General features: G+C 35.7%; 1 protein-coding gene across 1 annotated transcript in view; it reads left to right on the forward strand.

Moving 5' to 3' along the window:
• The first annotated feature begins 7,281 nt into the window (after nucleotides 1-7,281).
• LOC107684080 (cytohesin-1-like) overlaps nucleotides 7,282-24,163 on the forward strand; it is a 58,368-nt gene continuing 41,486 nt past the window's right edge. Inside the window, exon 1 of the mRNA XM_016480241.1 lies at nucleotides 7,282-7,433. Within this exon, the coding sequence (XP_016335727.1) occupies nucleotides 7,355-7,433 (79 nt within the window). The 5' untranslated portion in view covers nucleotides 7,282-7,354. The remainder of the gene's footprint in view (nucleotides 7,434-24,163) is intronic.

The following is a 24,163-nucleotide window of genomic DNA, read 5'->3' on the forward strand; positions in this document are numbered from 1 at the left end:
CACGTATGCGCAGCGCGCGCGCCTCTGAGATATGCTAGTCTCACGGGTTTGTTTATAGGAGCAAAGGAAGCAAAGTTTCCATACTTTAGCAAAGAAAAACCAAAATATTGAAATCCTCCGACATTTTTGCTTTGCAAATCCTCGGTTTGTACTTCTAATTCACGACCGGCGTTTTGTTTTGTTCTCTCTCCGCATTCGTCACTAATCACGCAACGCCGACGTCTTCCGTCATCCACCGGAACTGCTTCAGTGTATGACAGTCAGCGGAAGTGAGAGAAAAGTGTTTATTACTTTTGAAATATGGATATTTTTCTTACAAAAACACATGGATTCGCTACAGTAGTTCTTTATTCACCCCAATGGAGTGTGAATTTTAGGATTAAAAGAGATTTACATAGAAACCCAATAGGATGTAGTGCTTACATATATGCTCTCAGTTTATTTCTGTTTGGCATAGTGACCACTGATGTGTGCTTTTACGTCCTAAGGACCTCTCATACTCAAGGCTGTTCACTGAGTATCATCTGGGATTCTAGCCATTAAACTACAGGCCCTGCCTGCTGGCTTACCCACCTCCCATTGTGTAGGTTTGAGATTGAATCTCATTCGTCACCAAAACAAGGTCCATCAAACCTCATGGTTATTGTGTCAATATAATAGAAAATCTGCATGCTTTTTGTGGAATAAGAGACAATGTATATTTTACACTATAGGTTGTATTCTCTGTCTATCATTTCTTGCCGAGAGAATAGATGAGGTTGCTGTTTCACTGAGGAAGTGAGAAGTAAACAGATGTTCAATGAAGCTGCATGTGTCCTCGGATGACATGCTTACCTAGCATTGAAAGGGGTAGTTTGCCAAAAAATGAAAATTATGTCATCATTAGCTCACCTTCATTTTGTGTCAAACCTGTATGACTTTTTTTTCATCTGCAGACAAAAGAGGTTATTTTGAAAAGTGCATCAGTGATTTCTTTGAAATGATTTCTTGATTTCTCTGATGCTCACCAAAACTGCATATATTTGATCAAAAATACAGCAAAAACACATAATATGATTAAATATTATTATAATTTTCACCAGCCATTACTTCAGTCTTCACATGCAATCATTCTAATATGCTGAATTGGTGCTCAAGAAACATTTATTTTTATTATCAATGTTGAAAACAGTTGTGCTGCTTAATACCTTTGTCTGTACTGTCACATTTGATAAATTGAATGAATCCTACTGAATAAAAGTATTATTTTATTAAAAGAAATAATAATAATAATAAAAAAAATTACTGAGCCCAAACTTTTGAACAGTAGTGTATATTTTGATAAAATGTTTGGAATATAGAACAAGGGTTGTCTTAATAAAAATCAGCCCCTGGGACATAAAGTGCCTCTAGCTGAAGAAACGCCTACATTATTTGTAGATAAATACAGAAGTTAAGTTATACTACAGTGTGTTTGTTACACTTTTTACTTTGAATTAAGCACATGTTTCGATTTCCATCATTCACCCTTCCTTCTTCATGCACCCTTTGATTTCATTTGAAATATACTACTGTTTTCCCCTTCCAAAGTCTCTCTAGCACTCGCTCATTAATCTTAATTAAGAGAAGGAAAAATCTTCAAAAGACCACTGATCTATAATAGAGAACTAGATTGCTCATGACGTCATGAAAGTGAAGCCGCCGCGCCGCCATATTGGTAATCCCCACTATTCCCATACATTCCATTGAATTAATAGGAAAGCGTACGAATTTAATGAGAAAACATCACAAGTCAGCGTTTTTAAATCTGTAGTATCCCTGTACATTCTTACAAAGCAAACACTCTAGGCATGTAAAGGGTTATTTTTTTTTAATGTCGGGAATTTCCCCTGCTTATTAAAAAGTTACGTTCATTACAGTAGCGAACATCAGATGAACATGATAAACATCAGACGGACACGACCTAGCTCAACATATATATAACAAATGACAAAGTGCTCATTCTGAAATCTGAAGAAAGATTTGAATACACATATACCTTCATTCGCCTTGTAGTCATTATGTAATTTTGTTATAGTGTTTTTATTCGTACAGTAGGCTAACTGCAAATGTTTCAACAATGATTTCGTTAACACCATTCATTTTGAAGCAGGTAATGATTTAAACGGCGGTTAAATTAATTATTAATTTAGCATATATACACATAACATTTTACATGGAAACGGTAATGCTAGTAAACATATTTGCGCGATCTTGGAGAGTCTGAAAATGTTGCTCAATCAGGACATTAAAAATATACACATCATAATTTATTCAGAGAAATAACTGACATATAGTAAGGACTTAAAAACATGAAGCTTTATTTCCAAGATGATGCATGGTAAGTTAAGCTTTTCATTTCAGTACAATCAATATAGTAACGGAGGCTAGTATTATTCATTATATATTCAAATCAATTTCTGATACTAATACGTTCATGCTTAATAATTCCTGAATAATTACGTACATAAAGAAATAGGCTATATTTTGTATTGGATCACTTACCTGTGTCGGCACACCCACCTTAACGATTTAAATATATAGCTAATCCTGCCCAAAAAGACCATAAACACTGCAGATAACATTTGAAGTAAAACTGAATTTGCATACACCTAACATAAAAACTAATCCCTTGTGACTGACTCGCTTCAAATCGGGTGATTTTAGGTCAGTGTTTTAGCTGTGACTCAATGGTGCTCTCTGACGGTAGGGAATAGTAAAATGGCGGCTCGAACACTTCCGGTGGCTTCACTGCCTGTCGGCAGTTTAGAACGCAATGAGCGATCCAGTCATTATATATAGATCAGTGATAGAATGTTTGGAATATAGAACAAGGGCTGATTGTGAAGAATTACTTTGACTTTGAATTAAGCACGTTTCGATTTCCATAATTCACCCTTCTCCATGCACCCTTTGATTTCATTTGAAATATACTACTGTTTTCCCCTTCCAAAGTCTCTCTAGCACTCGTTCATTAATCTTAAGCTCCAGAGAAGGAAACATCTTCAAAAGACTGATCTGTTTTAAGATCAACTGAGATGAAACGGCGGTCTCCCTGCACGGGACGACTGGGACTCCGAGATGCGAGTGTTAGGTCAGCAGCAACCAACAGCCATGACCACTTCCACATTTGTCCTGTTTTTGAAATGGGTTAGATACAATCTGCCACGAGGAACTACTGGAATAGACCATCCCTTAAAGATAACCAACTTAAATGAACTATTACTCACAAGATTTTAATATTATTGCTTATATTGTAATTCTCCTCTCTGAAGGTTATGCTTTCATAACTGAGCCTCAAGTATAGATTTCTCCTTTGTCTGTACATTTAAAGGAGTTTAGTTCATCCATAAATAAAGATTCTGCCATCATTTATTCACCTTAATGTCATTTCAAACCTGAAAGACTTTCTTTCTTCTACAGAAGATATATAGAGGAATTATAAATAATGTACTGATCCTTTTTCAATGCAATTACAATAAATGGAGAATGGAGGTTTCCGAATCAAAAACTGAATCAGTCACATTCATCAAGATGCCAAGATTGAAGATTTAATTGAATCACAAGATAAAACTTTTTGCGGTTTTCGGAAGAATGAAAGTTATACAGATTTGGAACAACATGAGGGTGAGTAAAAGTTACAGATTTTTTAGTTATTTATTTAAGAAATGCTCCTTTAAGAGTCACGAGGTTGTGTGTGTGTGTTTGTGTGTGTGTCTTTATTTATCTTGTGAGCTGGTTCATACCTATAGGGAAAACAAATCCACAGATTGATCATAGATGGCGAGGCCAGAGAAATGGCCTTCCATTACTGCTGAATAGCTCTTCTACACTTATCTTTCTTTAAGCCATATTTTTATTTTCTGTACTTTCATTGTATTGTTTTACCTGAAAACATTATCAGAAATTTCACCTTTCCCCTAACGTACAATGTATCCACTGGGAAACAGAAATGACCATAATACAGGGATACTTAAAGTCTGGCTCATCACAACAGTCTGGATTCGTGGGACAATTTATTTGTGTTTCCATTTCTGCACTTCAAGTGAGCATCACGACACCAGAAAACAAAGCCAGCTATTATAATGAACAAATCTGTCTAAACTGCCATTATAAGTCAGCGTGTCCATTATAATGCAGTGTAGACAGCCTTGCCAATTATAATTGTCTTCTTGTTTTGTTGCTTTTGTTTGGCCAGGGTAGATGGGGTGTAAACATTTGTATTTAAAGGATATCACAAAATACTTTTGCAATTCATTCGAAAGCTATCTATCTATCTATCTATCTATCTATCTAAACAACTGGGGCAACATATTTGGGGCAAATATGACTGGAACATATGGCCAAAAAAGTGTTAGTTGTAGAATGATGAAGCAGAAAAAGTTCTTGGAATAAATTTTTGATGGGAAACCCAAGCTTCTGACCATTATGGTTCAGAATCCATTCTTTCAGTTTCGTAGTTCTGTGCACCTTTGAAACAGAGGGGTCGACGTCAACGCTTAGTGGACTCTGCTGACTCCGGGCAGGCATTTATTGGGCTTCTAGCTCTTCAGCTGTGCAGACACATAGAATTCGTGGCAAAGTCCTGAGTCTGCACCTCCCTCCTACTGTTTGTGACAGTATCTTGATTGATTTTGACTCTGTGTGTCATTTTTATGTTGGTATGCTCCATAAACGCAGGGTCTTCAGTCATATGTCTTGTTAGAGGGTTTTGGCACAGGAGTGCCACCATGGCACTCAACTCACCATGGAAGAGCTGTGTTTTTAAAAGTCCTGCTGACTAACCTTTCAAATACAACTCGCATGTCATTTTCCTCTGTTCTTTTTTTTCTTTCTCCTAGCTGTGGGGTGCCCTCCCAGTCTCAAGTGTTCATTTAAAAAAGACTGAAAAGAGAGAAAGAAAAAGGCTTTTAATTTCTCTGTAGTCCTGAGTCACTGCAAAAGCACGAGAATGTGAACGTGAATGTTTGTTGGTGAGGTTGTGGCGATAAAATTATCCTGATGTGCTCAGCTATGCTAAATTAATAGCAAGCTTGCATTAAATTGATCAAAAGTGACTTTTACATTGCTATAAAAGGTTGCTATCTCAAATAAGTGTTGTTTATTTGAACTTTCTATTAATAAAAAAAACCTGAAAAAAATATCGGCTTGGGCATGGAATACATCTTAAATATATAAAAAATACAGAACAAACAGTTATTTAAAATTGTAATAATATTTCACAGTTTGTTTTCTGTTGTATTATACCAGCGTCTCCTCGTCCCTCGTGTGTGTGCAACGTGACAGGTGGAAGGTGTTAGGAAGAGCCAAACCACTAGTAAACAGTTGAGAACTGATTTAGTAAAACTCACTCAAGGACATTTTATCTGACACCTTCAGAAACACATCTCAAGCAGAGAAACATCAGAAAAATATAAAAATGGTGCAAGTAAAATTCTAAATAAATGTAGAAAATTGATTAGTTTATATTGTGGATAAGTCTGATAGGAATGGTGTGATAAATACATGGGTGGAATGGAAGGAGAGGAAGGGTGTCAACCCACATGAGAGTGACAGAAGTTAAAATGATTAAAGTAAGCTGGAACGTACTGGGAGGACTTTCCAGCAGGATCTCCCACATGTCTCCCCTCTGAGACCACAGTTTGGGGATGTTCCCAGATGGTTGTATGGCTGCAAAACATGGTCAAATCATATAGTTTTAAACATTTGCTTTGGAGAGCAAAAAGTTGTTGCATGTAAGCAGAATAATTCACCTAAAAAGAAGATTCTGTCATTCTGTAAGATGAAAGAATTTTCATTTTTGGTTGAACTGTCCCTTTAGATGGTAATTAATTACAAGATCCTAGGTCGTAAATGACTTGCAACATGCATACAATCAGGCTAGTCTCTATTCTTTGAAAACATTTTTTTTGACAAGCTGAGATTGTTATTTGAGAGTAGTGTTCTGTTCCCGTTTCATGACACATGACCAGCAACTCAGCTATATCAGCAGTCTTATGATTCAACAGTATTGCACAAAAAGTGTTTCTTTTAAGTAATACATGCTTTTTTTTAGAAACATCGCAAATGCAACTACATTTTTGTCTAGCTTGCATAGTTCAGCATGAATATTTACAACATTTATCCACAGAATATAGTGATTTTCAACACAAAAATGTAAATTTTATGAAGTGGTGATTTCGTATGAATTCATATAATTCATATATTCATTTAATTAAGATGTAATCATGAACACTTTTAAAAATCATGGTTCCAAAAGGGAGATTTCCATAGATTAACCATTTTGGGTGCCCAAAAGAACCTTTCAGTAGAATGTTCTTAAAATAACCATTTTTTCACACACCTTTTTCCACTATAAAGAACGTTTTGTGGTTCAATAGATGTTAGAGGTTCTTCATGGAACCATCGATTCCAATAAAGAACCTTTATTTTTGAGAATGAAGGTCCACCCTTAACATATCCGTCACTGGGGTGTTAGCAGATTGTATAAAAGCATACAAATAGATTGTACAGATTAAACACCAAATTCGCCCGAACGTTTTTACAAGTTTTATTGTATTGATTTTCATCATGAAAGACATTTCTTGTCATATAAAGTTATTTAAAATGCCTCTACAAACAAGAAATTGCCATAGAAACAACCACACAACACAAACACATACACCAAACCCTGATTTAAAATGCAAAATGCACTGATGCAAAAGCACCAATCTTGGAGCATGTGGGTTTCAAAGGGTCTCAACCTAACACAATGCACACGTGTCTGTAGGTGTGCATTTATAGATGTAAACATATACATGCCCTTCAAAACCACGCATGGCTCAGATGCCCGAGATGGTTGAGCTCTGACTAAACTGCCCTCTGTGCTTGTGGGAGTGAGTGGGGAGGTGTTCTGGGAGGTGTTGTTGAGCTTGTGCTTATGTCTGTGTAAATCATTCTCTACCAAAGCTATTTCAGCACCACAGCAGAGACTTTCCAATAGAAATCAGTGTCATTGACACAGAAAGCCCTGGATGGTAAAGTGGCGGTGAGTACGAAGAGAGAGAGAGAAGGAGGAGAGACAATACAAGGAGGGAAGTCAGTGAGTGAGACTGCGAGACCAGCGAACAGTGGGGCGCAGAGCAGCGTTGTGGATCTGCGCTGCCATCAGAGGTCTTTGCTTTGGAATCTGTCAGACAGCAAAACTGATAATACAAGCGGTACATAAGTATCAACATTTCAACAAGTTCTGCTTTCAGACAAAAGGGGAAGTAGCTTGTGTTTTCTCTCTCATCGCTCACAGGGACTTCTCACAATTGCACTTTCATATTCAAAGTGAAACAGAGACTGTTGAGCTATGGGGACGGTGAGCGAACTCTGTGCGTCAAGCTTCCAGGCGTTCTTGTGTCCCACAGTTTGTCCGGCTCCTCCAGCAGGTGGGTGTCATTATGTGCGTGTGCTTGGGAATTACATCCACAGTGAAAAACATGGTGTAGGATTTCCTTTTCATTCAGAAATTCTGAAATTTCATTTTCATTTCTAGTAAATTTCACAGCAAGTAAAACATTGAATGGAATGTGAAATTGTGAAGTATTGATTGAAATAGTATTTACTTGTAAAAGGTACTCCAATTTCACAAAGTAATTTTTACAGTAAAATCGGGAATTGTTCAAACTGTTTAAAGGAGTCATGAAATACATGTTCAGATCTTTATATTATGATTCTGGAGGTTAGCTTATAAAGTGTTTTTTACCAAAAAGTTGTTTTGAGGGGTGTCTCCTCCACACGAGAATGTGAACATTCAACTCATTAACACATTAATTTATATACTTGGTCTCTTAATAGCAGTATATGCTGACTTGATGTTTATTACAAACACAATTAACGATTATTCAAAAATGTACTTTCTGGCATTGCCTCCAAGGACAAACTTGGCACTGCCATAGATTTCAAAGCAAGATATTTAATAAAACAAGCAACACGTTGAGCAAAATTAAGAAAACATTCCAAAATAAACTTCAGCCATGTATTTCCAATAATTTGATCTTTTGGATGAGCATGCAGTTTTTAGAGGTGCAGTTTGTCTACATCCAAGGACAGAACAACTCCTGGCGGTCTTTCTTGATATTCCCTCACAGCAGTATCACTCTTGTGACTGAACGACAGACATTGTTAAGAGCACACCTCATTGATTTACAGTACATATGCATGTTAAAGGGTGTGTAGAGGAAAATCGTCATGAATGGGGCGATTTCAAATCATAAAAATTCATATTTTAAACTGGGCTTTGAGATATGAAACTTGCAGTATGTTTTGTGTAAATACCAAGGACATTTTGATTTCCATTTCATGACCCCTTAAGTGATGCACCCATAATGCTGGAACCATGTGAGATCTGAGAAAAATCATGTGCAGCTGAATGTTATATCAATCTAGTGTTGTTGCCGTGGTGATAAACAGTGTCCCTGGATCATGGAAGTGTTGGATGAGAAACGGAGCTGCCGTTATGGGCATGCAATGTGAGACAAATCATTTGTTTTGTTGATGGAAAGTTGCTGGGCTGTTAGAAAGAGTGTTTTTGATATAATCACTGTTGCAACATTAATAATAGTGTCACCATATGATGATCGTGAGACTTGAAACGTCCACATGTTGCTAAGTGACCTTCAGTCATGTCTTCGTTATATATATTGTATATCTATAGTAATATGATCAGGTTTCACTGTGGACTTCGCCTGCACTCTTCTTTATGTACTTAGTCCTGCATGCGGCTGTTTATTTGTTTGTTTTAGCATTCTTGGCGGGTTTATGCGTGTTTGTTGCTCATCAGTGCAATTTGTGTGAATTAAGTGTTGGAGCTGCTGAGACAGGTGAGAATGAAGAGGAGAAACTCTGAGAGAGACAGATGAAGTAGTGAGACTGATGAAGATCCTATTCTGGGTTGATTTTGTTTTTGACCTCATAAGAAGAAGAAATCAGTGAAGGGTTTAGATCTGTGGCTTTTAGGTTGAATGTATTTTCTCAGTTTTCTTCATACCATCTGTCAAAATTCAGTGACAAAATCCCCCAATGGTCCCCAAAAGATGCAGATTTGAAAACACAAAAAGCCTATTAAGATAGACTCAATGGTTGCTGTTTCATTGCTCAAGATGCTTAGTTTCCTGCAAGTATCAACTTTGTTTCAGATGTTTCTCCTACAATAGACACAAATGAGGCTGTTGTTACAATAAGGCTCAGTCACACCAACAGCTATAAAGATTACCATCAGTGACCACACAATGGATGACATGTTTATTATATTATATAATGTTGTCTGCCGCTTTAAATGCTTGTGCTCTTTAAAATCAGGTGGATTCTGTTTGGCTCAATGTTTTTATCATACATCAGCTGGAAAAACATTTTTCTTAAAGTGATTCCAACAATATCATTCCTCGGTGGCAATATGGTTAGTTGTGGTGTGACTTCACAGCACTTTTCTCACAGAATTATATTTATATTTATAGTTATCACTGATATGAACGGTCCTTAGTAATATATAGCGGTAAAATAAATTCTAGGTATAGTATAGCACAGATTGTTTGGACTTTTTGAGCCATTTGGAAAGTTCTGAGAAATGTTCATATTGAAAATTCTCACATCCTTGTTTAGATTGAGAAATTGTTCAGATCTTTGTTGAAACTCTTAAGGAAGTGTGAGAATGTTCTGAAAAAATCTGAGAAGCAGGAAACTTTAGCAAAAATCTCAATTTGCTCTCCAATTAATTTCATTGCAGTCTAGGAGAAACAAACTAAAATATGTAAAAATATGTTGTGATTTTTTTTCCTATTGCCAGAGGCACGGCACGGCACAGTGGGTTATACATGTATTGGTGACACTCAAGAGCTGTTGTGGGTTGCAGGTTTGAGTTTGGCCTACTAAATGTCTCTGCATTGTCCTGTAGAGTTAAAGCCCCAAAAATTAAAATACAAACAAAAGACTGCAGTTCTAGAACTTATGAAGTATTTTTTGTATTTACATATTCAGTAATGTAAATTGGGCCTTCCCCATCAATATCACTATAAGTAATGTAATGATGTAATGATGGTAATGATGTAGTGAATGAATAATACATTAGCTATAATTATAGATGTAATGACATATAATAGATTTCTGTTCTCTGTTTGAATAATATTTTCTTAACTTGTGCACTATTTGACCTGGTCATTCTTCATCCCCGGGGGAGTTTACATCACACTGTCTGGATCATGTTAGTACCCAACCCATTCCCTCCACCCATACACAGACACATACACACAACATAGCACATTTTGGACACTACAAAGACACTTCTCTTGGTTTTATTTCACGTTCATCAGAATAATATCAGCTGATCATCACTGGTAAGGTATTTAGTTTCAAAGTCTTCAGCACTAAAACTGTAATTTAACTGCAGTAGTGCTCCATGATTTGTATCACTCCACTTGTCTGTGTTTGTGTGATCCAGACAGACTGTCAGTCTGTGCATTAATGGTTTGGAATTTTCAGTGACTCTTTCTGAAGGTTAAATACTTATGCAAGTAAGTGGCAGCAAGTGTCTTTTAATGAGCCAATGAATCATTCACTCAACCAAATCATTCAAAAACACATTAATTCAGGAACAAAATATTGTTACTTTGTGTTATTCAGATACATTGGTTGTTTTTTGCTCTACTCTGTTTTTGCTTGGTAGAGCAATATTATCAATATTGTGCATGACAATATTGCGCCTAAAATGTCAATTACTCAATGCTAACTTATAACTTACATAACTTATATATTGCACTTTAAGCTGTTATTAAAAAATCACTGAAGCTATGTCCTTGTTTCTTTGTTATACATTTGAAAGAACGTATTTGATTCTTTTGGGGAAGGCGCAAGAGTTACAGTGAGAGGCTTTCATACAGAAACCGTGTCTTCTTTTTCTTTGTAAAAAAATATACATTCCTGATGTTATTCCATTTTAGCAAATCTTTTGTCATGAATCATTACCAATTCACATTTTTCTTAAAGGGGTCATATGATGTTGCTAAAAAGAACATTATTTTGTGTATTTGGTGTAATGAAATGTGTTTATGCAGTTTAAGGTTCAAAAAACACATTATTTTCCACATACTGTACATTATTGTTTCTCCTCTATGCCCCGCCTTTCTGAAACGCGTCGATTTTTACAAAGCTCATCGGTCTGAAAAGCAAGGTGTGCTGTGATTGGCCATATATCCAGTGTGTTATGATTGGCCGAATACCTCAAGCGTGTGACGGAAATGTTACGCCCCTACCATATTGGGATGATGCCCTGTCAGGCCGGAGCGATGATTCAAAAACATGAAAACCCAGGAAAAATTGAAATCGCATCATATGACCCCTTTAAAAAAAATAAAATTAAAAATGGACGGGAAATTCAATGCATCCTTTTGTATGCTCTTTCATTTCTCCAGAGTTTGGCAAACTACAGCGTTTTTCAATCAAGTGAAAAGGGAAGTCATTTACTTTTTGTATATTAAGAGCAGTTCCCATAATGACTCTTGAGAATCAAAAACAAATATGTGTGTCAAGCTGCTCTCCTGTTCAGCACTGATTCTGTCATATTCAGTTCAGTTTGATGTTATTTGTATAATGCTTTTAGAATTCATAATACATATTGTTTCAAAGCAGCTTCACAAAAAGTATATGTTTTCAATGATAAAATCTGTTTATTGGTCAAGGGTGAGTGTCAGAGTAATATCCATATGACATTAGTATACAGCTATAAGATAAAGGTTATTATGTGGCTAGTTAGTGTCATGTATTCAGTGAAGTATACATAATAAATAAGTTACTGTAGATGACTACAGCTTGTGATCATAATAATTACAATAGAATGATCGGATTTCATAGACATTTCACTCTTGGCTGATCATTATCTTAATAAATAGCTTCACATATTAAGACTATTGTGTTTTATCATTAATTAAAAAAAAAAAAAACAATATAAGAAGCTGCAAAGAGGAGAGGCCTATTATTATGTACCCAAAGCGTTTAAGTGCTGGTGTGAGAATCTATCTGTTTGTATTAAACGCCTTAAGTGAGTGTAACTTCACTTAAAGGTCACTCCAAGTCAGAAAGAAGGATGGTAAGAAGGCATAATCAGAAGTGTGAACGTGGGAATGTGAGAATGGAGATGGATATTGTGAACTACTGTTCAGTGAAGAGGAAGTAGATTGCGTACAAGAGTGTAATGAGAGTTTCATCTGTCATATACTTTCACACACACACACACACACACACACACTGTGATTCACACGTCACGGGCAGCTCACATTTCAAATTCTAATCATGATGAGTCAGTAAGTCAATCACCCTTTCTCTGGATGAGTAGTGTTTTATTATCACCACAAATTTATGTGTGGCTATAATGAAGAACTTTTAAAGAGGTTTAGAGATTTAATGTCTGTATGTTTGTGCTGTACAACAATGTGTGACATCAAGCTTGTGTAAAATCGATCCTATATTGCTGTGTCAATATTGAATCAATATTTACACTTGGGTGAATAATCCTAAACATAGCTTACTTATAGTTATCACTGCATATTAAGCTGAGATAGTAGAAAGTATTTTAACATCACAAAAATGAAACACTTCACCTTTAGCTTAAATACATACACACAGAGCAGCTGCTCTCAGAATGAGCCTCACAACAAGCCACTACACTTGAACCAAACTTGACCTGCTAGTATTGCCTAATGCATCCTATTCATGCACATTTGTAAAAACTATTTTTTTCAGACACACACACAGCAAACAGTTGGTTTAATTATTATTTGATCTTAAGTTTTTTTATTTTATTCTTTTTTGAAGAAGAAGAAGAATTGAACTTATTATAGCTGCCACTGATAATCAACAACAGGATAAAAACGCCTCTTGTCATGAAGAATGGTCATGGAAAAACTTTTTCATTATGTGACTAAAATTGTGTGACTAACACACACAAAAAAAGTATGAAATGACCCCTTGAAGTAACCTATGAGGCACATATCTGTTAGAGAGTCCTAGAAAGTTGGAATGAGAATATGTATGCTTGAGAACAATGGAAAGAAGAGTGAAAGTGACTATAGCGTAAAGGGGTTATGAAGAGGAGAATGAGTGTGTGAGCGGAAAGAGGTGTGATATGAGTGAAGTGACTCATTTTTGCACTGTGAGCCCATATTATCATCCTGGAAGCAAGTCAGTGCTGCCCACTCATGGATCTCCCATGATGCCAGCGTGGTGGCCCACCAGTTCTTCTGAGGGAGTCACCGTCTGTGATGATAAACAGTGAAGGACAAAACAGATCTTATTTACATCTCTCTTTCTAGCTCTTTTCCAAAACCTTATGAGCTGCCTTGCTGTCTACTGCCTACGCAAGCAGCTGGTTTCTGACAGCAGACTTAAGTTGAGTGATTTTCAACACTTTTCAGGAATTCATACAAAAAGCAGTATATATTTGTAGCTCTTAGGTGATTCAACTCAATGATTGATTTTTAAATATAGCTGTCATGTCAGGAATAGCACAATTGTTTAAGTGTAATTTTGGAACTTTTTGCACTGAACTCCAAAAGCATTCTACATAGGAATCGTACGTGTGATGCTGCCTTAGAATTGTGTGAAAATGTAACTTTTAAAAGGATAGTTTAGCCAAAAATGAATTTACTCACCCTCAAGCCATCCTAGGTGTATATGACTTTCTTCTTTCAGATGAATGCAATCAGGGATATATTTAAAAATGTCCTGGCTCTTCCAAGCTTTATAATGGCACTGAAGCAAATCGATGCATTTTTGTAAGAAAAATATCCATAGTTAAAACTTTATAAACCGTAATCTCTAGCTTCCGCTAACTGTAAGATCATACAGGTTATTATGTGGCTATAGGGTTAGGGTTAGATGTGGGAAGAGCCAGGACATTTTTAAATATAACTCCGATTGTATTCATCTGAAAGTAGAAAATCATGTACACCTAAGATGGCTTGAGGGTGAGTAAATTATGGGGTAATTTTCATTTTTGGGTGAACTATCCCTTTAAGTTACCTACTTTCTTGAACGGATTTTGTGTTGAGATTAAAAAATGTAGAGGTTTTGGAACAGAGCTTCTATCTATAAATCCTTAAATTTCATTTTCTTAGTCCTCCAGAGCCTCTTATTGAACTCTGCCTTTCCAAAGAGAATGACCAGCCACAACATCTATTATTCCTGGACTCTCTCCTTTATTGCATCTGCTTGACAAGTTAATATTTAACTCCTGTCCCTAAAATCTGTCCCTCATTCTCAAACCTTATCATCTCTGATCTCCACCCACGATGAGCAGTGGAGAGTAAAAACCTACACACGGCAATTTCATCTAATACAAATTTCCTCCTCTCAGAGTCTTAAAGGAGTATTTCAGCTAAAAATAAAAATGGTGTCATTATTCATTCACCATCATGTCATTTCAAACCCTTATGACTTTCAGTAAGCTATACGTTATAGCTTTCTGTGAGGTACGAACCAAAAAGTTGAAAAGTTTTGACTCAAAGAATGTTTCATTAAAAAAAATCTAACTTCCGCTTCTGTTTTGGTTTTAATACAAACCTACTGTATCTAATGGCTTCTGAAAACTTTGAATAAAGTGCACAGTTCATATGGACCACATGTATGATCATTTTATGGTGCTTTTTTGGAGTTGACACTTCCAATCCTGCACTTTCACTATTGAAAAGACTTCAAAAGAGAGGCCAGGATATTATTCAGAACTTCACCTGCTGTGTTCCGTTCCACAGAATAAAGAAACTCATATGGGTGAGTAAATAATGACATAATTTTTGGATGAATTATTCATTTAAGCCAGGTCTCTCTTTCACCATATGGACCAGCATTTTCCACCCGGGCTAAGCCATAGGATCATGGTGCAGTTTAATATGTGGACTAGTTGGGTTTTGGAGCTGCAGCTGCCAAAGCAGTGAGCAATGACATCATAGACACAGAAGCAGCCTCTGGGCTTTCTGCAACTGTCTGACGCTTTGCTCTGCTCTGTTCCAGACATGTACTTTATTGGAACAGGCCATCAGCATCCCAAGCACTGCCATGACTAGCACTACAGTATGTTTGAAATGAGGAAAAATACCTTCTCTCATATGTGTAGATACATAAATGTAGCTAAACTTTACCAAAAAACAATTCAGAATAACTGCTTTATTAGATGTGGGAGATGTTTTAAGCATCACCATGTCACAGATATATTGCTCCTAACGGCAGTGCTGTCACATCAGACTCCCAGGGAAGATCAGGTGGATTTATTGGTATAGTATCACAAGTGCTGTAACTTCTTAAAACAAAATTCAGTTCTTTACTGATGGGCATAGCAGGTTAATGTTCATTTAACCTGCCTGCTTCTGTTGGTCCCTGTGTGTGCATCTGGTGTGTCACTGTCATTATAGAATGTTGAATGACATTTTGTGGCTTTACTCTTGATTTTACTCTGGTGTACTCTTGTTTGAAAACCCAAGGTAGTGTTTTTTTCTTCTTTCGTTTTTATTAAATGTCATCACACAAACTGTAATGGCTCACAATAGGAACATTTGAAGAGAATGTCCCTTTGATCAAAAGTCACATTAAAGACATTTATAATACCTTAAAGACATTTAAATCAAAAGATTTATATTTCAAAGTATTGTTTTCTTTTGAACTTTCTTTTAATGGAAGAATCGTGGGGGGGGGGAATCGTGTTTTCCACAAAAATATTAAGCAGCACAACCATTTTCAACTGTGATAATAACATGTTTATTATGTGATAATAAATGTTTATATATATAATTCTCTTTCCTTGGCACACTCAGCATTTGTTCAGCTACATTTATTCTTCTGTTATTTCCTTTCATATACTGTGTCCATGGAAATGGTTTGTGCTTTGAATCATTCACCATGACATGGAGAGTATTAGCATAATTCAGCTGTCTTTGAGGGGGCTATTTCAACAGGTTTCTTATTTAATCGTGCAGCTGCTGTGTTTGCTCTGACTTTTAATTCTGTGCTGAAAACAGAACAGCCCACCAGGCCCTTGTGATGCAAATGTCCGCACTGACCTCAGTCATCACTAGACTCCACACATACGGAAGACTGGAGTAATAGCTGCTGAAAAGTCTGCTTTGCCAACAAATGATTAAATTACATTTTAAAATATATTAAAATAGCAAACATTTTTAAATGGTAATACTTCACATATCTTTTTCTTGATATTATATATTCTTATTTAATCGTGCAGCTGCTGTGTTTGCTCTGACTTTTAATTCTGTGCTGAAAACAGAACAGCCCACCAGGCTCTTGTAAATGCAAATGTCCGCACTGACCTCAGTGATCACTGGACACCACACATACAGACAGCTTAGATGCTGACGATGATTAAGTTGGTTCTCAGTTGCTTATGTCGCAGAATGATGGTGTTCAATTGGTTAACAGTGAGAGATTTGATGTTCCCATCTTCTACTGTATATGCTTCATATGGTGAAAGCTGAAGAGCTTATAAAGTTAGCAATAAGCTTTACATTCAGATATAAATCCAAATGAATGGACACATAAATGCCGACTTGGTCAATTTATCTACAAGTATTTGCTAAGTTGAGAACTGCGTCCACTTTGCCAAATTAGTTCCCACTTGTGTTAGATCTAGATAACCAGGATTACGGAAAACCTGCAAATATTAGACAATTTTGATGTCCAGAGGTGCGTTTCAAGCATTTTTAGCTAACTTTGGTCGTTAGTTTCATTGAACTCTATTGGTAACGACGGAACTTGCGACCATAGTTGCTTTTGGGAAACACACCCCAGATTCGGAAAAGTCATGGAAATGATTAAAATCTTAAAATGTCATGGCAAAAGTTATGGAAATTTCTGTGGTGAATATAGATTTTTTTTTTTTTTATAGTCGTGCCTTATGTGAGTTAAATCTCTATACAAATTTTGTTAAAAATCATTACCCATTAATCATAAATTACTGGAAAAGTTATGGAAACGCTTTAGTCAAAAGGTGTGGGAAATGTAGGTCATGCACATTTTCTGAATTAAAAATATTTGTGATCTTGAATTTTGAATTGTTGAATTTTTCAAATATTTTTGGAATTTTATTATTTCCAAATGTTATATATTTAATGTACCTTTAATTTTAGCCACACAACCATACATAAGACAAGCAGTTTGAGTGGGTGGATGGATGGATTTAATTTGAGCTTTTGTGTGTACGTCTCATTTGCTATCATTAAATTATATTATTTCATAGACTGTAGATCTGCGGTAAATCATCCATCAGCCACTCTTTTCTAAATATACGCATTTCTGTCAGCCATTAAAAAATCCATTATATACAATCATTATATACAGAGATTAGGATAATGTCTTTCTTCTTAAACGCCACATATTATCTTTTTGCTGCAGTTTATCATTATCTTTGCTTTTCCCTCTGCTGCACCACCTCACCTGTTCTCTCTTTCTGTCAGCTTTGGAACAGGTGTGCAGTGGTAATGAGTGTCTTTTGCATAGAACAGTGTGTTCTGGGAAATACAAGTGAGAGAAGGAATAAGGGAATCAGAGAGACATGCAGAGAAAGAGAGAGTGAGTGGTGAGATGGTATGATAACTGTTTATTTTGGTCTGTCTCCACCTGGTCTTGAAATGCCTTGAACTCAAACCACTTGGCAACAACACTGCTAATTCATTCTTAAAATATATACCAATCCATGCAGTCCTGTAATCTATTCTTGATGATAGTTAGTTAGGCACAGAAATGTTTTAAAACTTTAACCTTACTGTATATTAGCATTTTGAGTGTAGGAAAAAGTTACATTACTCTCATACACTCTTAAAAATAAAGGTGCTTCAAAAGGTTCTTCAAGCGATGCCATAGAAGAACCATTTTTGGTTCCACAAAGAACCATTCAGTCAAAGGTTCTTTAAAGAACCATCTCTTTCTTACCTTTTTGTAATCTGAAGAACCTTATTTCGCCACAAAGAATCTTTTGTGAAACAGAAAGGTTCTTCAGATGTTAAAGGTTCTTTATGGAACCATTTAGACAAAAAGGTTCTTCTATGGCATCGTGAAGCACCTTTATTTTTAAGAGTGTACTTCAAGTCTTCAGTATTCTTATGCTTATTAAGTTAACACATCATTAGCTTAGCAATATGCTAATGCCAAACTTTATTGAAACTGCATTGTGTGAATGAGTTTAATCCACTACTGTATCATTCACACAGATTCTCTTTCTTAATCATAGTACAGTGTGTAGGCACACAGAGGTTTATGAATATGTCCTAACCCCTACACAGTGGATGGAATGACCTTTTTTCTACAAAAAAAAGGTATTTTTTTTCTGAGTATGACATCTTGATGCTTTGAGCTGCAGCTATGTGAACTGACCTCAAAAGTGTTGAATGCTGTGCAGCTTTAACAAGATACCCTGATGGCTGTCTCATTTGGCTTTTAAATACAGCCTTTAAAAGATAACAGCTTAAGTTGTTTGCTCGATCCTGGTGCTTAGTAATTTAAAGGCAGCAGTCTGAGAAAGGACACAGCTTAATGGATGCTGTGTCGTTACTCATGTTAAAAAGAAATGTCTAGCAAATAAGTTATATAATGTTGTTATATATGTGTGTACTATATGCACATACACACACACACACACACACACACACACACACACACACAAGCATGTATATGTATATGAATGTATATGTATATGCATATGTATGTATATATAACATTAAAAAAACCTTACCAACTCCAAACTTTTACCAATGAAAATAGTTCTGAATGAATCCAGAACCATTGCTCGTCTCCGAGCAACACATAGCAGTGTGTTTTGATTCTGAATAGATCAATGTTTTGGAATGAATCGGTTCCGTTAATGATTCAGTGACTCACTCATAAAGCCAAGTTCCCTTGTTTGGTTCCTAAATGAATCCTGAATGAATCGCTTCAATAAAGGATTCATTGACTCATTTGTAAAGACAGTCATTTGTCGCCACCTACTGGCGAAACTCTGTAACCGGCAGAAAGTATCACTAAAAAAGCCCTGTTATTATACACAGACAGACTTCTCTGGACTATGATATTTATAAATGTAACTTATTTGGGCAATAAGGCTAAAAATAGTATGATGAACATAGTAACTAGGAGAATAGTTTCATGTCATATCTATTACTATATGTATTTTCTAATTACTAGAATAATGTGTTACAATATATATATTTCTTGACAATATTGTTTCAGTCCTGATTTGGTTGATAATATTGGCCTATTCTATTTCAGTTTTGCAGACACTATTCAAATATAGATATGCATGTAATGCATTCACAACACTGAGATCTGTTTGGGATGAAGTTATGGGACTACAGAGTTAGCCAGGGTGATTTTAGTGTTAAGGTTATAAGGTGGAAATGATATTTAAATGTATTCAGACTGTCTTACTAAGGATTGTGATTAAGTCTCACATCTGCTTTGCATTAAACAGAAGGCTCTGTGTGCTAGAACTGGCTTCTGCTGCACACACACACACACACACACACAATCAGAATACAGAATCAGCATAGTGAATCGGAGGAGTCTTTTCTGTATTTTAGCTGTGTCTTCTGGGTAAAGCAGCATCAAGTAAAGGCACTGCATCTCCCCGAGGAGTCTCATTTCATTTTTCTTGTCTGGTCTCCTGCTTAGAAGATGTGTTTGCTGCAGTTTCAGAGAGCAGGGGTTCCACATCAGAGTTCAGATAACACATACTTTCTCCTCAAAGGCAACATTTATTTTGCTCATGTATACAGATCAAACAACAAACACATTTAACTTTATATATATGCATCAAAACGCATACACTTTTCATCTTTTCAGTGCTCCTGTTTACTGAACTCTCCCATCTCTCTTCCGAGTTGTATCTGTAGTCATTTTTGCAATCATTTACTTAACACCTGCATTTTAAAAGCGTAGGTTTTCTTGATAATACTTTCTCCTATCCCACAATGCAGAAACAACTTTGAAGAAGCCATGAACACTGTGGCACAATCAAAATATTGGTCTGTTTGGTCTGACTAAGCATCTATTCCAAACCAGGCCACACAACAGCACTGACTCAACCAACGGTGTGAACTTGGGGCGGGGCCAGCTGTTTGATTGACCAATGGCAGACAGGGAGAGAACTGTTTTAGAAAACTTGTTTTATTGTTGGCTGATTTACATGTAAAATGTATAAAAGAATTAAACATAAATAAATGAAAAAGGAAAAATATAAAAAATATAAAATAAAATTTTAAGAATGCTTTTACTTATTTTTATTATTAAAATAGGGTCACTGTTTAATATATTGTTTTTTTATTTGTATAAATAATATAACAATTGTTATTGTTTGTTATGTATAACAAATTGTTAGATTATGTATACAAACAAAAAACTGAAAAACATTCATAAAAATTAAAAAGTGTAAGAAGAAATATATCCTGGACATGTTTTCATACAGTCTATGGTTTTACTCATCTCCTTCTGCAGTGACTTTCAGTAGCAGCCATGTGCCATTTTCAGAGAAAAAAAGATTTTGCTGGAAATGTGAGGCCTTTGAAAAATTTCACAAGCACTAATATTACCTCAGGGTCAGTTATTGTGTTATTTTTGTTTGGTAATGTTTTCTTGCCCTGTTTTCCTGCGCATGCAGTGCAGACAGAGAGGGAGGGGAGAACATTACCATTTCTATTATGGATTAGGTTGTGAATGAACAGCTCTCGCTTTCTCTCTTCCGACTTTCTCTCTCCAGTTCTTTTCTACGAAAATAGCTTTAATATAAGATAATGGAGCCTTGATAGAGATCATTATCAAAGCCATTAGCCATTATAAAAATCCTCGATTCAATAATATGTTCATTATTTTCTAAACCAGCACCAGATTAGACTCTGTGTAATTAAAGTTTTTTCATATTTCAGTCTTAAATTGTGGTCAACATCTGCAGGCCTTGTATACAGCCATACTGCTCTTTGGGTTAAGAAGCAGATTAAATATTTGCTAAAAAAAAAAAAAAACTTTAAAGAACCATCTCTTTCTTACCTTTTTGTAATCTGAAGAACCTTATTTCGCCACAAAGAATCTTTTGTGAAACAGAAAGGTTCTTCAGATGTTAAAGGTTCTTTATGGAACCATTTAGACAAAAAGGTTCTTCTATGGCATCGTGAAGCACCTTTATTTTTAAGAGTGTACTTCAAGTCTTCAGTATTCTTATGCTTATTAAGTTAACACATCATTAGCTTAGCAATATGCTAATGCCAAACTTTATTGAAACTGCATTGTGTGAATGAGTTTAATCCACTACTGTATCATTCACACAGATTCTCTTTCTTAATCATAGTACAGTGTGTAGGCACACAGAGGTTTATGAATATGTCCTAACCCCTACACAGTGGATGGAATGACCTTTTTTCTACAAAAAAAAGGTATTTTTTTTCTGAGTATGACATCTTGATGCTTTGAGCTGCAGCTATGTGAACTGACCTCAAAAGTGTTGAATGCTGTGCAGCTTTAACAAGATACCCTGATGGCTGTCTCATTTGGCTTTTAAATACAGCCTTTAAAAGATAACAGCTTAAGTTGTTTGCTCGATCCTGGTGCTTAGTAATTTAAAGGCAGCAGTCTGAGAAAGGACACAGCTTAATGGATGCTGTGTCGTTACTCATGTTAAAAAGAAATGTCTAGCAAATAAGTTATATAATGTTGTTATATATGTGTGTACTATATGCACATACACACACACACACACACACACACACACACACACACACAAGCATGTATATGTATATGAATGTATATGTATATGCATATGTATGTATATATAACATTAAAAAAACCTTACCAACTCCAAACTTTTACCAATGAAAATAGTTCTGAATGAATCCAGAACCATTGCTCGTCTCCGAGCAACACATAGCAGTGTGTTTTGATTCTGAATAGATCAATGTTTTGGAATGAATCGGTTCCGTTAATGATTCAGTGACTCACTCATAAAGCCAAGTTCCCTTGTTTGGTTCCTAAATGAATCCTGAATGAATCGCTTCAATAAAGGATTCATTGACTCATTTGTAAAGACAGTCATTTGTCGCCACCTACTGGCGAAACTCTGTAACCGGCAGAAAGTATCACTAAAAAAGCCCTGTTATTATACACAGACAGACTTCTCTGGACTATGATATTTATAAATGTAACTTATTTGGGCAATAAGGCTAAAAATAGTATGATGAACATAGTAACTAGGAGAATAGTTTCATGTCATATCTATTACTATATGTATTTTCTAATTACTAGAATAATGTGTTACAATATATATATTTCTTGACAATATTGTTTCAGTCCTGATTTGGTTGATAATATTGGCCTATTCTATTTCAGTTTTGCAGACACTATTCAAATATAGATATGCATGTAATGCATTCACAACACTGAGATCTGTTTGGGATGAAGTTATGGGACTACAGAGTTAGCCAGGGTGATTTTAGTGTTAAGGTTATAAGGTGGAAATGATATTTAAATGTATTCAGACTGTCTTACTAAGGATTGTGATTAAGTCTCACATCTGCTTTGCATTAAACAGAAGGCTCTGTGTGCTAGAACTGGCTTCTGCTGCACACACACACACACACACACACAATCAGAATACAGAATCAGCATAGTGAATCGGAGGAGTCTTTTCTGTATTTTAGCTGTGTCTTCTGGGTAAAGCAGCATCAAGTAAAGGCACTGCATCTCCCCGAGGAGTCTCATTTCATTTTTCTTGTCTGGTCTCCTGCTTAGAAGATGTGTTTGCTGCAGTTTCAGAGAGCAGGGGTTCCACATCAGAGTTCAGATAACACATACTTTCTCCTCAAAGGCAACATTTATTTTGCTCATGTATACAGATCAAACAACAAACACATTTAACTTTATATATATGCATCAAAACGCATACACTTTTCATCTTTTCAGTGCTCCTGTTTACTGAACTCTCCCATCTCTCTTCCGAGTTGTATCTGTAGTCATTTTTGCAATCATTTACTTAACACCTGCATTTTAAAAGCGTAGGTTTTCTTGATAATACTTTCTCCTATCCCACAATGCAGAAACAACTTTGAAGAAGCCATGAACACTGTGGCACAATCAAAATATTGGTCTGTTTGGTCTGACTAAGCATCTATTCCAAACCAGGCCACACAACAGCACTGACTCAACCAACGGTGTGAACTTGGGGCGGGGCCAGCTGTTTGATTGACCAATGGCAGACAGGGAGAGAACTGTTTTAGAAAACTTGTTTTATTGTTGGCTGATTTACATGTAAAATGTATAAAAGAATTAAACATAAATAAATGAAAAAGGAAAAATATAAAAAATATAAAATAAAATTTTAAGAATGCTTTTACTTATTTTTATTATTAAAATAGGGTCACTGTTTAATATATTGTTTTTTTATTTGTATAAATAATATAACAATTGTTATTGTTTGTTATGTATAACAAATTGTTAGATTATGTATACAAACAAAAAACTGAAAAACATTCATAAAAATTAAAAAGTGTAAGAAGAAATATATCCTGGACATGTTTTCATACAGTCTATGGTTTTACTCATCTCCTTCTGCAGTGACTTTCAGTAGCAGCCATGTGCCATTTTCAGAGAAAAAAAGAATTTGCTGGAAATGTGAGGCCTTTGAAAAATTTCACAAGCACTAATATTACCTCAGGGTCAGTTATTGTGTTATTTTTGTTTGGTAATGTTTTCTTGCCCTGTTTTCCTGCGCATGCAGTGCAGACAGAGAGGGAGGGGAGAACATTACCATTTCTATTATGGATTAGGTTGTGAATGAACAGCTCTCGCTTTCTCTCTTCCGACTTTCTCTCTCCAGTTCTTTTCTACGAAAATAGCTTTAATATAAGATAATGGAGCCTTGATAGAGATCATTATCAAAGCCATTAGCCATTATAAAAATCCTCGATTCAATAATATGTTCATTATTTTCTAAACCAGCACCAGATTAGACTCTGTGTAATTAAAGTTTTTTCATATTTCAGTCTTAAATTGTGGTCAACATCTGCAGGCCTTGTATACAGCCATACTGCTCTTTGGGTTAAGAAGCAGATTAAATATTTGCTAAAAAAAAAAAAAAAAAAACTGTTAA

The sequence above is a fragment of the Sinocyclocheilus anshuiensis genome, unplaced genomic scaffold (genome assembly GCF_001515605.1).
Source record: "Sinocyclocheilus anshuiensis isolate Anshui unplaced genomic scaffold, SAMN03320099.WGS_v1.1 scaffold553, whole genome shotgun sequence".
NCBI classification, from domain to species: domain Eukaryota; kingdom Metazoa; phylum Chordata; class Actinopteri; order Cypriniformes; family Cyprinidae; genus Sinocyclocheilus; species Sinocyclocheilus anshuiensis.